The following is a 17,854-nucleotide window of genomic DNA, read 5'->3' as shown; positions in this document are numbered from 1 at the left end:
TAAACAGTCATGTGAGCAAGGCAATAACATTATAGTGTCAGCCCCCACTGTTCAACGAGCCAATAGACTACATAAATAGAAGTATTGGAAGGAATTTCCTGGATTTGGAGCGACGCTTTTTTTTTCCTGGGATATATCTGTCACTTCTGTTTGTGCCAGCAGAAAAATATGCACATTGGAAACATCAAACGTGGCACCTACTAACCACCCACACTATCAATATTCATGAATATAACCATAAGGACGTGTTTCTGTATCTGAAAACTGTGCTTCTAAGCACAGAAACACTTAAGGCCATTTTGCAGATGGTTTCTGGGCCTATATCTTGTGTATTGAGCAATAAAAACTCATAGACATGTTTGTTTCCAATCTCAACACAATATTCCCTCGCAAAAGAAATCACTGTACTGGGACTTTAATGTCTCATAGCTCCAAAACAAATAAACTTGTGGAACAATAAGTGGGCACCTTTCACAAGAGGCAGGGAATGGGTGCATTATTGCGACTTGCAGTAAAAATGTTGATGTTGTTGTATTCAACATTTCGTTACAGTCAGTCCGCTGATCTAAGTGCTGATTTACTTTGACTCATCAATTATTGAATCTTTATGAATAACAAGCAGTTCCACATTCTAAACTACCTGAATTTTGATGATAAGAGCAAAACTGCTCTAAAAAGCATCCAAAATTCTTTCTGAAATGTGAAATATATGGACACTTATATTACACTATTGAAAAAGCAGTAAATAATGCAGGAAGAGAAGTGGAACTGATAAAGTCGTTAATAATGTAATAAATGCCTGAGGTATGGTGAAGCTACAGTCTTACCTGTATAAATGTCTGCTCTGCCTGGACTCTTCTGTGCTCAGGAAATATCTATAGACAGCAGAAAGGGCAGAGAAGCCTCCTCGCATTCATTCCACACAAAAACTGAAAAACTATGCATTATGACGTTCATGACCAGGGGCACAGAACAGACTGTGTAGATAAATCAGTTGCCGAGAATGAAAAAGGATCATCTTGTAAGCTCATGCGCTTATAACTTACAGGCTTACAGAATTCAAAAGCTTCAGAGTTTTGGAACTTTGGGGATTTTACTCTATGCAAGCTGCTGAATTGGATCTGACTGGAACTTTCCGACACACTTCTTTGGAGATAACCCTCCTAATTTGAAGGGAATGTGTTGACATGGTAACACTGTTTGGTCCCTCTCTATTGGCCTTCTTTCAGGTCACTGGCAGTAACAAGGCCTGCATGATGAACTTGTGAACAGAAACTCTGGAATGTGTCATAGTGCTTCATAAAAGCAGCCCCTGATCTACACATTCGGCAGCAACATTGCGGTAATCGTTTCCTACCTCAAGATATACAGTATATAGAAATATTTTCAATGAAATTGTTGTCATACTGGGAATTAGGTACCCCTATATCATTAGTGATTTAAATACAGTTTTTATTACTCACTATCAGTTGTCTCCGCACACCAAAAGCAACTACGTGCTGCCATATGTGCATGAACATTTTGCATCCTGACACTCAGGTCTGCTTTGGAGCCGTTCACACAGCTCTGTGGCTAATCTGTGCTGTGGTGTCTGCGGTATGTTGTGATGACACTGCTGTTATTAGCAGCGTGCGCTAATCGGCACTCAGCCAGACGTTGGGCCCTCTCGTACATTTTACCCATTTCCTCGTCCAAGGCGCATAAAGATGTGACGTCCCAGTTTCCTGACGTCAGGAAGCGAGGGGGGACCGAGGGAACGGCAGGCTGCTCCAAAAAGGGGGGAAAAACAAAGTGAAGGTTTAAAGAGGAATAAAAAAGAAGCAGAAAGGTTATATCTTTGGTGTTGCTAGAACACTTTAATATCCTTTCTTGGTTACCCTCCAACGCCATTAAGTACCATAAATTGCATCAAGCAGGCCCTTTGAGGGATATCACAATACAATTATTGATGGATAAAATAATACATTGCATCATCAAAGCTGTACTATTTGACTGAAAAGAGAAGTGACAGAGATATTGGCGCAGCTGCACTATGATGTTAGCAAAGCTGGAATTTGTGCAGTCATTGCCATTGAGCAGAGATAAGTTTCCCTGTCAGCCCGTAAATCATCCCAGAATGGCACACACACACACACACACACACTCTCTCTCTCTCACACACACACACACACACACACACACACACATACACACAGTCTGTGGTCACTCACACACACACACACACACTCACACACACACTCACACTCACACACTCACAACACACACACACCCACACACACACACAGACACACACACTCACACAAACACAAACACACACACACACACACTCACACACACACACACACACACACAGTCTGTGGTCACACACACACACTTTCACACACACACACACACACACACACACACAGACACACACACACACACACTCACACACACACACACACACACACACACACACTCACACACACACACACACTCACACACACACACACACACAGTCTGTGGTCACACACACACACTTTCACACACACACACACACACACACACACACACAGACACACACACACACACACACACACACACACACTCACACACACACACACACACACACACACACACACACACACACACACTCACACACACACTCACACACTCACAACACACACACACTCACACACACACACAGGCATTATTGTCTCCTGGCTGACCTGAACAGGTAGAGCAGCGATGTGGCGGAACTCGCCGCGAGCGCCTTGCTTGGCGGGGAGAGTCATGTAGAACACAGACCCGTCTCCAGAAAACAATGGCGCCTCCTGTTGGAAAGAAAATGAAATGCGTTCAGCACCAGCATAATCAATGCCAGCAATCAATACTTTCATTTTGCTGGGATAAACCTTGATCTAAATCACTTAAAGTAGGACAAGACAGCTTAGGGATAAAAGATGAAGTGAGCAAATATGATTCAAAATATGACCACAGGCTGTAATTTAAAAAGAACAAAGTATACAATCAGTGGGTCTAAATTGCACAATGAAGCAGATTATCCCAGCACAAAATTGAAAAAATGTCTTCTGTCAACTGCTGATTGACCATTTGTCACAAAATTCAGTATTTCTGTGAAAATGTTTGTATCTCAGAATGACTCAGTGACAGTACATTCAGAGGTGCTGGAATAGTGTTCTTTGTGGAGTGGGGTGGGGTGGAGAAATGGGAGAATAATAATTACCTGCCTCTGGTCCTGCCAAACGTCCACGGCCATTTTGTGTTTCTGGGACAGCAGTGAAAGGTTGTGAAAGTATATACATGACTGTCACAAAAAAACTCCACTACTACCTCGCCTGACACACATGCATGCATCACAATCTAACCTTTCTGAGCTCTATTCCCCCAACAGACTCATTAACGATCATATCGGACGTCGGGCACATATTGAACAGGGCCACCAAGGATTGACATTTGACCTTTGACCTCTCACCTCTGAGCACGCCCCGGTCGTGGCCTCACACACGGAGAGCACTGATTGGTTCTGAGGCCTGTTCAGCCAGCGCACAGCGAGCCGTGTGCTGCTGATCCAATTCACCATGGCGATGTAGTAGTTCCTGTGCAAAATCAGAGGGACAGAGTAGACCGCTGGTTCATGAGAAGGTTTATATACTGTAGCTAACATAGCGTAATGGCCCTAATGTGTGTGTGTTTATATGCGTTTTTTACTCCATGTATTAAAATAATTTTGTGTACTACTTACTCTGCGCCTCAAGCATAGAGATTTCTAGAATGAAAAAATAAATCAATTCACACTATTTTAAATGTCACCCAGCTCTTATCTTATGAGATATGCAGGGGTTCCTCCGTCTCTGGGGAAATAACTTACTGGATGCTGTCGCAGCACTTCAGTGAAAAGATTAAATAAAATATGTGGTTTAGCTCGAAGTAAGATTTTGGGAAGCGCTACTGGAGGGGTACAGAAGAGTCATATATTTTGGTTTGCATTGGGGAGGGAGGGGGGGGGTTACCTGGTCCTGAATGAGTCTGGAGGAATCATCTCCAAGGTGTGGGCAGGGCCATAGAGATTGACGACAAAGAGCCCCACTGAGGGAATGTTGGCACCAGCCTATAGGAGGAATGATGCGTCAGGCTGCGACTTGCCTTTGTCCTTCATTTTTGTAAAACCCCTATTAATGCATCACACCGGCCAACACTCTTAGGGAACTTGGTTTTAAAGAAATGCAGCTAGCCCCAGCTTTTATTACAACCTGCTCTGTTTAAAGCTGAGGCTTGAATTCCAGTAATGGCAGCCTTTTTCATCCAGAAGATAACCTAATTTTGAAGAACTAAAAACTAATGTCATATTTATGAAGTAGCTGAGTTTCACTTTGGCCCCAAATGATCCAAAATCAAAGCCATGCTGCATAGATCAAGTGATGATCATCAAAAACAGTCATGCAATTAACTTAAATCTTCTGCCTTAAATCGAGAGTTCAAAGCCGGTCAGAAAAAGTTCTACCCTGCTTCTCTCACATCATAGCTCACCTTCGGATACGGGTAGAACATATTGGCAGGATAACCCCCGCCCAGGAAGTGAGGTATCTCCATAAAGGGTGTGGCTGAATTGTTGATGGTGAGGTAAGCCAACCGAGCTCCATCCTTGGACCACCAGTGGGCGGGGTATGTTTGCAGCACCTCCTCTGTCATTTTCAGCCAGTTGGGATTCAAAAAGGAACAGAGGGTGCAAAAATAAAGTTTCACCAAGATTCTATAAATGCTTTTTTTTTTTTTTGCATACCAGCTTATTCTCAGAAGAAGATATAAAACAAGAAGTGCAAGTAGAAGCAAACCTTTTATATAACCTTCTCATTAAGCCAATTACATAAAATATTTCATAAATACCACTGTATTGATCTGAACAAAGAGGCACACATAATTAGCCACTCTGAGAGAAACTAGAATGAGATGTATATCGATTGAGAATCGACAGATCCCCAAAACCTTTCCTACCGCCATAGATCCAGTCAGTCACTCCGTTGACAACCAGGCCCTGCCTGCCAGAGGATGTGAGTCGAAGGGGCCCGCTTGACACCTCAGACTGGTAGTAAATGTTGTTATCATAGACAAAGGCCTGAAACACACAGATAACTGCTTGTGAGGAGAGGGGATTATGGTGCAGTTATAGAGGAGAGTATGGTGGAGTTATAGAGGAAATTACAGTACAGTTAGAGAGTTGAGCACAGTACAGTTGTAAGTAAGTGCAGTCTTACTAGTTGGTTCCCTTGGGGTCCCCAGGCAGCATACTGCAAAACAGCAGCTTCCATCTCAGGTGGCTTGAGAGCAGATAAATCTCTGGAACATGAACACACACATTCACACACACACACACACACACACACACACACACACACAGACACACAAACACACACATACACACACTCTCAGTACATTAGGATCTTTAAAGGAGGCATAAAGAGATATTAAATCAGTTAAAAGGAGATTTTGAAGCAGGGCTTCACAGTTCATCCATACCTGTAAAGTACCTTGAGAACATTTCCCCCAAAAACACAGGATGCAAATGCAAACTGAAAAGAAAATGTGGGCATACCATGCACAGAGAAACATCTTTGGGACAGATTAAAAAAACAAAACAAAACAAGCAAACAGACTATCCTGTCCCAAGACATTCTCAAAAAACTGGGTCACTGATCGCAGTCACTTGCGGGGACCTGCCGTCAGGCAGTGGGGTGGGATCTCAGGCAGTTGCAGCCACCCGCTCACATTCTCCGGAACAAGGCCTTCCATCAACAAACAGATGACGCGAATCCTAATGAATGAGCACAAGCAACGGGAGCTCCTGACTCTGGACTGAGTTCTGGGTAAAACACAAAAAACTCCACCCCGAAAGCAAACACTGTCAGCCCAGCCATACATCAAACGCGAAACTACAAACCTGAGCCTCCAGCCGAGAGGGCAGCTGGCCTACAGGCCCCTCCTCTACAGTAACTCTACAGAGTGTGGGAATCGGATTGAGGGAATGCTGACGGGAATGGATGGCGCATGTCAAACTCCCGGAGCCAGGTTTACCGTGGCTGTGCACATGCTTCGGAAAGGGCTAGAAAACAGCCTGGCTCTACATACCCGGTGATCACATTGTAGATGACATAGGAGGCTGTGTAGGAGTGAGAGAACACCTGCAGGAGCAGAACACAGTGTGGACTCAATCGCCCCTCAGTTACACACCGGCACGCACACAACGGATCACAGGCGCAGGCACACACACACGCACGCACGCACACGCAGGCACACACACACACACACACACACACACATCTGACTCAAACTATCACACACTCACAAACTATGGCCTCTTTCAATCTGAAAGAAGAAAACACCCAATGTATTTTTAGTGCTTAATTTCAGTGAGTCTTGCTTCTCTCCCACAGTATTGTGAGTTTAGTACTCGCTTCAATTTAAAAGGTAACTTCACCAAATAATCAAAAGTTTATAATGCTGCTACTTCCCTTAAAGTTAGATAGGGATGCAAGCATCCTGCTTTCCTTTGGATGAAAGGGAGGTCAGCACAGGACACCCACCACTTCAATGAATGGTGCATGAAAGGATGGTTTCAAAAAGTCTCCTTATTAGCCTTCAACAAAAGATGCTTATCTGCTCAGAACCATTCAGGCTTTTTAGTGAAATATCAATATTTGATGAATGCACATAAATTTGTATCCCTCCATTTTCTGTCTGCATGCAACTAGCAATGGCATTTCCGGTATACTGCTAATTGCTATGCTAGCGGATTTGATCATAGACGGTAACAACAACTTAATTAGCAAATGAGGCATTAAATCGTTCACAAAATAACAAGGCTCCAGATCATGCGCAAATTGCTATTCAGCTTTTTGTTGCTTTTTAAAAATGTTTGCATTTACTAGCTTATGATCAGAGTTGTGTAGCAACGATGACATTATCTATCCTGGGATGACCAGTCTCATGGCATGTAGCCTACCAACACATTCACGCCCATGGGTTATTTTTCCCCCAAACGCACCTGACATTGGTTGAATGTATCCTATTGGTTTATGAGATAGGATCATGCCAGTTAAGTGAGATTTTTTTCGTTGCACGAGTTACAATAAAGGGACAATAAATTAATACAGACACACTGTAAGTGGCATTACGAAGGTCCAGTTGTGGTAACTTTGTCACGATGAACGGGAAAGCATTATGGGAGGCTGAGCCTATCTCGGCAATCTAATAACACAGACCATGACTTTTTACGAACTGAAATCTCATTGTATTCAGTATATAGCTATGTAGTTAAACCATGAAAAAAATACTTTGAATCCAGACTCCAATGTTACGTAGTTTGTGTATATTTAGCTATCGTGTATATACAGCTATTTAATAGGCACAGCAGTATACCGGAAGTATTGTTCCCCATACCTTATACCATAACATTACGGAACCTCCGCATAGACAAGTAGCACAGCCACTTTCAGACACCAGCATTCACCTCCCTTACCATAAGGCTATTATCTGCTCTTACAGACATCAGTTTTGATTTGCTAATCATATAATTCAAGACAAGGTCATCAGACTGCCTCGGAAATAATTAGTAAGCACATTACAATCAATTCCGTACCTCGTCGGAAAGTCCAGGACCGGAGCCTGAGTTGGGGCGAGGGGAGGAAGGGAATCTGGGTTTCAAAGGCCCATGAGATCGCCAACTAAAACTACTTCCACTGAGCAAACGTGTCCACTCTCTCTAACCACTCGGACATTTTTTTTTTTTAAAGGGAGGTGGATTCGCATCGCTTTCTACGAGCGTAATATATTCACAACCTGCATAAGAACGTTATTGATTCCAGGCACGGTCTCTCCCTGAAGAACGCCAGCCAAAAACAAAGTGAGGTGGTTCCAGAGTTAACACAGAGCCTCTGTAAGACTGAGTACCGTAGTGAGGAGTCCGTCCGTAATGGGAACAGGGCCGTAGCCTCCGCGGCATACTAAAGAGCAGTGCGGTTATTTTCTTATTCCCACCAAGGTTTGCCTTCAGAGCGGAGATGAGAGGGGGGTGTGTGGGGGGAACGCTCGATCGGGCCAGCTTTGCAGAGATTGCTGATCCGCACAGATCTCCCAGTCTGTGAGATTAATGGCACGGTTGGAGTTTACACAGCTCTGCCTATCCACTCGGTTCCATTAGGGGACAGAGGAGCGGCGTCGGAAGACGCGCAGAGACGGCCACCCAAACAGAGGCATCCGTTACACGGTCGCGTATCTCCCTCGTCTGTCAGAGGAATGGGAAGCGTTGGAAGTAATGGCCCATCCACCATAACTAAAACGAAGGTTCTTACTCAAGTGGATGGCGGAGTCCACACCACAACTACAACGACAACGACAGTGAAGAACGATAGCGTTGGGATCACTTCCAGAGAGCGTTTTTTCCTGCTGCATGAACGATAAAGCACTGACAGCCAATGAAAATCCAATCAAATTTACAGGGAATCAAAATGGCACATGACATAGCCAAGAGACTATTTACAGAACGTTATTGTTCATCAGTGTGGATGTGTCATGTGTCCCACCGTTATCGTTAAAGTTATCGTTATAGTTATAGTTCTTGGTGTGGATGGACCTTAATGCAGTGCTGAAACTCGAGTGGGGGCCCAGACACAGGCGTCAGGACCTCATGATGTTCACACCACGCTGCAGAGCTGCTGAGGAAGAGGTTCCACAGAAAACTTTAAGGAGAGAAAGTTCTCATCTCAGTGGTCTGCAGGGAAGTCAGTGGATTAGCCTCGCTCCCTTTAAATCCAACTGAACATCCGCAACAGCAGTACGTCTAAAGGATTCATACTGCCTTAAGGGACCACTGCAACCATTTCCCTACATGAAACGAAGGAATGTCTTTCTCAGAGGTACATTTCTTCCAACGAAGATGCAGATTGAGTAATGGACACCGGGGCGTGAGTATGCCGGAGGGGGTGGGGGTGGGGGTGGTCTCCATTCACAAACAGACTTACTAACTTACTACCACAGCGAAGCACTATATCATAAGAGAATGACAGTCAGATATTAAAACTGTGAGAGGCAGCAGCTATTAAGAGCAGTGGGAAGGAATAATGCTCATGAGGCCAAATGAGCTACTGAGTTTTTACAAGCAGGGGGGCAGGGGAGCATGGGACTTGGGTGGGGGGGCAGACTTGTCAGTGTAATTAGCTGTTTAGGATTTGTCAACAGCCGCGGCTCCGGCTCATAAGTCGCTATTAGGGAAACACGTGCGAAGCGCCCGGAGCAACAGGATGAATCTTGATGAGGCTTCGCAGGGCGTGGAGAATCGCAGATCACCCCCCCCCCGTGTGCCTCAGCAGAATGTCTGGCTCCCCCCGCAGGCCTTATTGTGCTGTCGCAATAAAAGGGCTCAGGAGTGTGGGGCGGGGGGGCGGGAGGGGAGGTTTGAGTGGAGGTGGGGGGGGGGGGGGGGGGTTATTTAGAAGCGACAGAGCAGTGACTCTAAGGAGCCGTTTAAACAGGCCGCGTAAAGCAGCTTTTTAACGGCCCGATTACAGCGGCCCTTGGGACCGCGACCAAGCTTTCCCCTCATTCTTTTGATTCATCCTCTGACAGCGAGTCTCTGCCTCCTCTTCCTGCTTCTCCTTCATCTCTCCAGTAATGAATTCTCTTTCCATTCCTCTCCTTTTGGCCTCCTGTCTCTCCCTCCCTCCCTCCCTCCCTCTCTCTGTCCTGCTGTGTCTTGGATGGTACACCTGTACAGCTCAGCCATCGCCACCTGATATGACCTCCCTGCTTGGCTGCAGGGTGTTTCCCACCACACATGGACACCCCCCTTTAGGGCCGCAGGTCCTCATATTAATCTGTCCTTCTTGCCTACAAATCATTGGCCCTCCAGTGGACCACAACACCCATGGTGCTCGCTGCCCAGGTCCAGGAGAGAAAAAAAGCCTTGAATTTACGCCCGCCCCCCTTTGATTGATACGGGCCGGACAGCTGGCACATGCTGCCTCATTCCTCATCGGCAGTGTGCGGCCCTGGCAGCCATCTTCCACAGACCGCCCCCCTCTCAGCCTCCCCTATAAACAAGGCAGCCAGCGTTCAGCGCAAAACGCCTCCGTCAGCAAAAAAACACCCACAGAGCGAGGGGCGGAGGAGGGAAAACGGGAGAGGAGACAGAAAAGCCAACCTTTTCTCTCGCTCCTCCATGGACACATACTCCCTCACCTCCCTGTGACACGGACACACATTTCCATTACAAAAAATACCCTTAAATCCCTGAAAGGCGCTGGGAGTCTCTCACGCACACGAGGGTATGCACACACGTGCGTGCTCTCTCACAGCAGGGCTGCAGACGTATCTGTACAGATGACAGATCCCTCTGAACTTGGAGGAAATGCAAATTGGCAAGAAGAACGCATGCGAAACAAAAGGCGCATACAAACAGACTGCAGCCCTTTCATATTCCTCCTCCAGCGGGCTGCATTCACGCTGGATAATGCCAACACAATCCGTCAAACGTGACCGGGAATCCTTATCTTATGAATAAAATCCAGATCGAAGGCTATTTGGGACTCTCTGTAAACAGATACTGCTGTTGGTAAATGCTTTTTAGATTTAAAGAGCAACGATGACAACAGAATAATGCAGAAAATATGATGTACAGTGTAAAGGGCACACACACGCGCGCACGCACACACACACACACACACACAAGGGAACTGTGATATATTTCAGTGCGGGTTTTAATAAGCAATAAGAATTGTGCTGACAGAGATTTTTCTCTCTAATACCCTTTTCTCTTTATTTCGTCTGCTCTCCTACAGCACCTCTTTGTCGCTCTGCTGGGAAAAGTGAAAACAATTTATTAAGCGCGCGGTTATTTACACTTTGGAGAGGGTCATAGGAGGACGTCTAGCTGGCGGAGGCGAAGAGGAAAGACGAACACGTTCCTTGCGGTTTACAGAGCCGGTGAGATGCCTCAGCCACCCTGCGTGCCCCCGGCATATGCCTCCCGTTCACATTTACAGCGCGCACTTAGGAAAAAATGACAACAGCGAGGCAATCTGTAGAATCTGGCACCCCTCCTCTATCGCGCTCGCTGCAATTCCTCCCGAACGTAAAACTGATTTTCTTCCAGCTCGCATTAGCGCTCACCCTCCCACCTCCGAGATTTAATATTCAATTCCCCACACGTTTCGGTTGCCGTTCGCACGGAGAACAGATCATGCACAAGCGGGGCTGGCGGTTCTGTTTCTCTTTGTCTGAGAGCCGGGCTTCCCTCGCGCGCACTCCCTGCGCAAGTGCTGCCGGTATGCTCTCAACGCCGCGGAAACAAAGCCTCTCGCCAGCAGAAAAAGAGCGTCGGAGGAAAGCAAATATTGAATAAAACTGCTGTTTATGCATCAGGGCTTACAGATCTCTGCTGTGCTTGTCCTTCAGAAAGCAAACTAGGGCAGCGGCAGACAGACCGTTTTTAATGCAAATGGACACTTCACACTCCGTGCCTCTTTGCAGGGTCACTCTTGCAAGTGTGCAAATGTGATGACAAAAACAGATTCCCAAATTAGGGCAGTAAAGGACTGCTCCGGCAGTGAGGTGAAGCTGTAACCCTTTCTCCGACCCACATCTTTCTCACCGGGTGAATGTCGTAGGCCAACAGGACAAACCTCTGGTCGGTGGACACCTGGAACTTGACGGCTTTCAGGTCCTTGGAAAGCAGAGGGAAGAAGAGAGAGAGAGAGAGAGATTGAGAAAGCGAGAGTGAAAAAGAGGCAGAGTGAAAGAGAGAGAGGCACTGGCTCTGCCCCAGAGGACCTGGGTCAGCTCCCTCTCCACAATGCAGCACTGCATGGGAGCATGTGCCTGTGGGAGGACTGATGTGTGTGTGTGTGTGTGTGTTGTACATGTGTATATGGGGCAGTGTGTGGGGCTAATGAGGGTAATATTAATGAAGTGTGGGGTGGCACTCGAGGGAGTGGCAAAGGGAAGAGAGATCTCTGTTTTTGACGGCGTGCTGAGCTGTGAGGGGGGTGACCCACATAAGGCTGTGCATTGATTGAGGCTGTTGCGTAGCATCACCATTGCTCCATAATCTCTTTGAAGTCAGATGCAAAGGCTTCGTTTGTGAGCCAGCCCAATGCAAAGAGAGAGGAAGCAGCCACTGCATGGGCATACTTGGGTGCTCTACCTCTCTCCCCCTCTCTGTCTTTCTTTCTCTATCTCTCTGTCTCTCTTTCTCACCCCATTTCTTTCTCGTTCTCAGGTTCTGTTTCTCTCACTGTCTTTCTCACTCTCTTTATTGCTCCATCTCTGTCTCTTTCACCCCATCTCTTTCTCTCCCCTCTCTCTCCCCCTCTCTCCCTCTCTCTCTCTCCCCCCCTCTCACTCTCTCGCTCCCTCTCTCTCTCCCCTCTCTCAATCCCTCTCTCTCTCTCTCTCTCTCTCTCTCTCTCCCCCTCTCTCACCTCAGCACGGTGCCACAGTTAGCCGCTTTGCTGTGACTCACGAAGGTGGAGTTGTCCAGCAGGGTGGAGGTGAGGTTGAGGTGGAGGCTGTGTTTCAGCACGGATCCGGCCCGGTTGCGCAGTGCCACCTCGTTCTCTGTGACAGAAAAACACACGAGCGGGATCAAGAGGAAACACTCCAGGGGAGGGGCTAGGGACACAAACAGGGGTGTGCTCTGGAGGGATCCTCAGAGAAACAGGAAGTACTTTTTTTATTTATTCCATACCGTACCATATAGTAGCATGCCAAATAATAATTGCATTGCTGCCTATAGTCAGTGTTAGATAAAGGGTATTAAATCTATTACCCTTCTGGGGAATATGTGGCTTCATTATTCAAATACATGACAGTTTTATCATTACAGTTACGTTTGGAAAGCATTGACAGACTTTTGTGTCTAAATTCAGAGGGTGATACATTTGGACCAAAAAAATATGCCAATACGGATGAAGGGGTGAACAGGAACATGAACCCGCCTGGTTTCCATTGAACGTTCTCTCTGGCACATTGAGTCTATGAGGCAGCTCTCACCATTTAGCCAGGTCTCACAGGGGTCGTGAACTTTGAACTCCTCAGCCTCCAAGTCCTCTACAGTCAGGGGGGACAGGAGAGAGAGCCGGGACTCCTCTGAAAAGAGGCGCGAATGATGAGCAAAAACACTTTCCTGTCCTACTCTCCTTCCAGAACCAAAGCTAATGGAATTCACTGCAAGTCATGAAGGTTGATGTCAGTTATCAGTGAGTTGTCAGCGTGCCATAAAAAGGTATACTTTTTTTGAACACATGAGCATGTGTGTCTGCACATGCGTGTGTACCTGACTGTGTGTGTGTTTATGTGTGTGTGTGTTTGCGTGTTTGAGTGTGTGTGCTTGCATGTGTGTGAGTATGTGTGTGTGTGTTTATGTGTGTCTGAGTGTGTGTGTGCTTGCATGTGTGTGAGTGTGTTTATGTGTGTGCGTGAGTGTGAGTTTGCGTGTGTGTTTGCGTGTGTGTGTGAGTGTGTGCGTGCTTGCTTGTGTGTGAGTATGTGTGTTTGTGTGTGTGTGTTTGCGTGTGTGAGTGTGTTTATGTGTGTGCGAGTGTGTGTGTGTGAGTGTTCGCGTGTGAGTGTGTTTATGTGTGTGTGCGAATGTGAGTTTGCTTGTGTGTGTGTGTGTGTTTGTGTGTGTGTGTGTGCGAGTGTGTGTTTGTGTGTGTGTGTGTGTGTTTGTGTGTGTTTATGTGTGTGTGCGAGTGTGTGTTTGTGTGTGTGTGTGTTTGTGTGTGTGAGTGTTTGTGTGTGTGAGTGTTTGTGTGTGTGAGTGTTTGTGTGTGTGTGTGTTTGTGTGTGTGTGTCTTTGTGTGTGTGTGTGTGAGTGTGTGTGTGTGTGCATTAATTGGAGTGTGTTCCCCTCACCCCCTCAGGCACTCTCACCAGGGGTCAGCATGATGACAGCGAGGATGACCAGTGACAGGACCCCCAGAATCACCACCATGGCGATCCCAATGCCCTTCCAGTTTCGCGGCGGTCCCCCTGAACCCCCCATGTCCTGCTGCAAATTTGAAATACAGGAATCATTACAATCATACACAGATACACACACACACACACACACACACACACATACACACAGACATACAGATACAGAGACACTGAACCACTCATTCACACTCAAGCACAAACAGACTCACAAATTCACTCACACACATGCCTGCACGCACACACCCCACACTGTCACATGCATGCACACACACTCACACAAACACACACACACCCACACCCCACATACACACAAGTATAAACCCCACACCCACACCTGCATGCACACACACAATCAGGCCCCCTCACACACACACATGCACACACACACGCTGGGTAAGTCGTTTCTCAGATGCTGAGAGGAGTGCATCAGTGCCGCTTCATTTCCACAGCCTCGCTGCAGGGGTTGTTCCAGAGGCTGGATCAGTACAGCGGGCCTCCAGAGAGAAGAGAGTATATAACTGGGGTGGGGGGTGGGGGGGTCAAGCACTAAATGAGAAATTAATTGCCGTCTATATTTTTCTGTCAAAGACTAATTTCACCTGTAAGACCATTACTTGCCTCTGTGTGCTTGTGTATATTTGTGTGTGGGGGGGAGGGGTGCGGGGAGTAGTGGGGTGGGGGGGGACAGCTCTTTATAGTATCATAAATAAAATTCGTAAACTCTTAAAGACTATGAAATATTCTCTTATCAATACTCCTCCCTTTATGGACGCCTTAAGCAACAGCTCTTTGGCGCAGCTTAATTAAGCAAATTGACTGCTCCTGTCAGTAAAAAGGCAAATAAAAGAAGACAGAGGAATTAAGTAAAACAGTTAAATACAGGAATACTCGGGCTTTCAGCTTATGTGTGTCTGTGTGTGTGTGTGTGTGTGTGTGTGTGTCTGTCTGTGTGTGTGTGTGTGTGTCTGTGTGTGTCTGTGTGTGCACTTCTGCTTGTTCTGAAATACATTTTGGAATAACTGCTGGTAACTGGGACTCAGGCTCAATGACTCTGAGAAGAGGAGGGGTGACATTAGTCACCATCAGAAACGATCATGGCCCTCTTCAGAGGCAAGGCCAGCTCCCTGGTAATGATGGTCCGGGCTGTAATGTGTGGCCTGGTGTTGCCACTGAGAGCTCAATCATGGGCTACTGTTGTAAAACACCACCTTTATTATCTCTGTGTTTACAGCCAGCCTCTCAGGCCGGGCAGGGAACACATCTATCTGCTAAACTCCAGGGCCCCTGTGTGGCACCAGCTGTCAAGAAGCTGGGACACCCAAACACACACACACACACCTGCACACTTACCTGTACACAGTCTAAACACACACACACACACACACACACACACACCTGCACACTTACCTGTACACAGTCTAAACACACACACACACACACACAGACACCTGCACACTTACCTGTACACAGTCTAAACACACATACACACACACACACACACACACACACACACACCTGCACACTTACCTGTACACAGTCTAAACACACACACACACACACCCAAACACACAGACACACCTGCACACTTACCTGTACACAGTCTAAACACACACACACACACACACCCAAACACACACACACCTGCACACTTACCTGTACACAGTCTAAACACACACACACACACACACACCCAAACACACACACACACACACACACACCTGCACACGTACCTGTGCACAGTCTAAACACATTCATACACATACAACTGCATGCTTATACAGTATACCCCCATAAACACATGCACATTTACTGTATATACACACCAAAAAGCACTTATTCACACACGCACACACACACACACACAAACACACACACGCACATATGAAATAAGTACAAACACATAAATGTGCTTCTGCACTACAGTAGAACTCAGAAATGGGAACCTCAGAGTTACAAATTAACGGATAGAAAATTAAAAGTAGCAAAATGCAATTATGTCTCTTTAAGCCGCTCTCATGAGATCCAGGGTTCGCTAACACACTAACTATTAGCACTGATGCAAAAAGGTGTGCATTAAGTCACGCGGTCCCTTCATGAAAAAAAAATTGAAAATGCTCCTATTTGACTGTGTGTTGGGTTCCATCTATATATTGGTAGATTTTTAACCGAGCGAGTTTCCAAGGGAGATAATGAAAGAAAACTGATTTCTATTTGTGTGCAATAAAACACACATTTAAATAAGTTATTTGACATGTTGACAGAATCATTTGTTTGTTTTTTCCCCTTTAGCAAGTTGATTTGGGGTTATATAAGTGACATTTTTGTTAAATCTTTTTGCTTATAACCACAAATCCCCGAATGACCCTGTATCTGCCATTGCACAGCCAAGAGGTGCTCAGTAATGTCTGTAAATATCTAAACTATGCCTCATCTCACATGAAAACAGTCTGGGCTGATCAAACACATATGGCAAAACTGAAATAATATTTAAAAAACGCCACCTGCTCATTAGCAGACCACTGCATCCTTTAAATGTTCTTCACTGAGGCTATGTCTTTAATGACACGGCAATAACAACCCACAGTCTGGCCTGTGTCTCCCTCCACAGAACACTTCTCTTGCTCAATAGCTTTCAGTTTCTCTGCTATTGATACACATACATAAGTTATAAACAGTGCCCTCCATAACGTTTGGGACAAAGACCCAGATTTATTTATTTGTCTCTGTTCTCCACAATTTGAGATTTGTAATAAAAACAAATTGCTTGTAGTTAAAGTGCACATCATCAGATTTTAACAAAGGGCATTTTAATACATTTTGGTTTCACCATGTGGAAATTACAAAAACATTTCAGGAAACCATAATGTTTGGGACACAGCAATGTTATGTGAATGAGAGTAGTCATCTTTAGTATTTTGTTGCATATCCTTCGCATGCCATGACTTCCTGACCTAACAACATCATCAGAATCTGGATATCTTGTATTCAGGTTGTCCTACAAGTGACACTAAAATATTTGCATTCAAATTGATCTCTATGGGAATTTGGGGGTGGGACTAGATTCAGCTGCAAATTATGCTGACACAGTATGGAACACATTTGTTGGCTAAATGGCTTGAAGTCATCAAGTGTTCAAGGTATCAAATGAGCCTCAAACCACTATGCTGCTGCCAGATATGCAGTAGATATGAAAATAATTGCTTCTCCTGACAAATTTTCTTCTTGAGCTCAATATTCAGAAGAAACAATTATTTTATCTCCTGCATATCTGGCAGGAGCACATGGTTTGAGGCTAATTTGATACCTTGGAAATACTCAAGCACATGCTCAGGCAAACATACAATATACACACATGCTCACACAAACATTTCAATTATTCAATTGAGACCACAGTTAAACACATACAATAAAAGGCCACAGATGCACTAATGTCAGGGATCTCTTTGATTTTGAATCTACTCATTGTCAGTGTCACTGGCAATACATGTCATAATTCTCACAAGGATAGTGAAATTGATTAATTGGTCCATTTTCACTCTCACAGCAGCTATTCAGGGCCACAGCACCTTCTCCATACTAAGAGGCTGAAATAGTAGCACATTATGGAGCAGTACGATGTAGAGAAGCAACATTCATAGCACGTGTGCGGAAACACACACACACGCACACGCATGCACACACACACCACTCTGTTCAATCTCGCCCATGCCCTGTTCACTGACTCCAGGTGTACTGACATTATGTTCTTATGGGAAGGCAGCACTGGGACCACATGGGATGGGATTACATCATAAATCTAAAGACCCAAGGCCTAATCACAAAGTATAATGCTGCTAAGCCCCAATGCAATTCTGCTCTTCCCCTCAGCCAGTGATTGGCT

The 17,854-nt window shown here is 45.7% G+C and overlaps 1 protein-coding gene across 1 annotated transcript in view; it reads right to left on the bottom strand.

The window, feature by feature from the left end:
* The window catches only part of LOC133138434 (inactive dipeptidyl peptidase 10), a 41,019-nt gene that overhangs the window by 10,393 nt on the left and 12,772 nt on the right, over positions 1-17,854 (bottom strand). The window contains exons 2-15 of the mRNA XM_061257195.1: positions 13,927-14,044; positions 13,045-13,140; positions 12,515-12,609; positions 11,645-11,716; positions 6,127-6,179; positions 5,256-5,337; positions 4,996-5,116; positions 4,531-4,685; positions 4,014-4,111; positions 3,476-3,599; positions 3,227-3,268; positions 2,709-2,813; positions 1,673-1,764; positions 828-875 (exon numbers count right to left, since the gene is read on the bottom strand). Coding sequence (XP_061113179.1) covers positions 828-875; positions 1,673-1,764; positions 2,709-2,813; positions 3,227-3,268; positions 3,476-3,599; positions 4,014-4,111; positions 4,531-4,685; positions 4,996-5,116; positions 5,256-5,337; positions 6,127-6,179; positions 11,645-11,716; positions 12,515-12,609; positions 13,045-13,140; positions 13,927-14,044 — 1,301 coding nt within the window. The remainder of the gene's footprint in view (positions 1-827; positions 876-1,672; positions 1,765-2,708; positions 2,814-3,226; positions 3,269-3,475; positions 3,600-4,013; positions 4,112-4,530; positions 4,686-4,995; positions 5,117-5,255; positions 5,338-6,126; positions 6,180-11,644; positions 11,717-12,514; positions 12,610-13,044; positions 13,141-13,926; positions 14,045-17,854) is intronic.

The sequence above is a fragment of the Conger conger genome, chromosome 10 (genome assembly GCF_963514075.1).
Source record: "Conger conger chromosome 10, fConCon1.1, whole genome shotgun sequence".
NCBI classification, from domain to species: Eukaryota; Metazoa; Chordata; class Actinopteri; order Anguilliformes; family Congridae; genus Conger; species Conger conger.
This window is presented reverse-complemented; position numbering and strand designations above follow the sequence as displayed.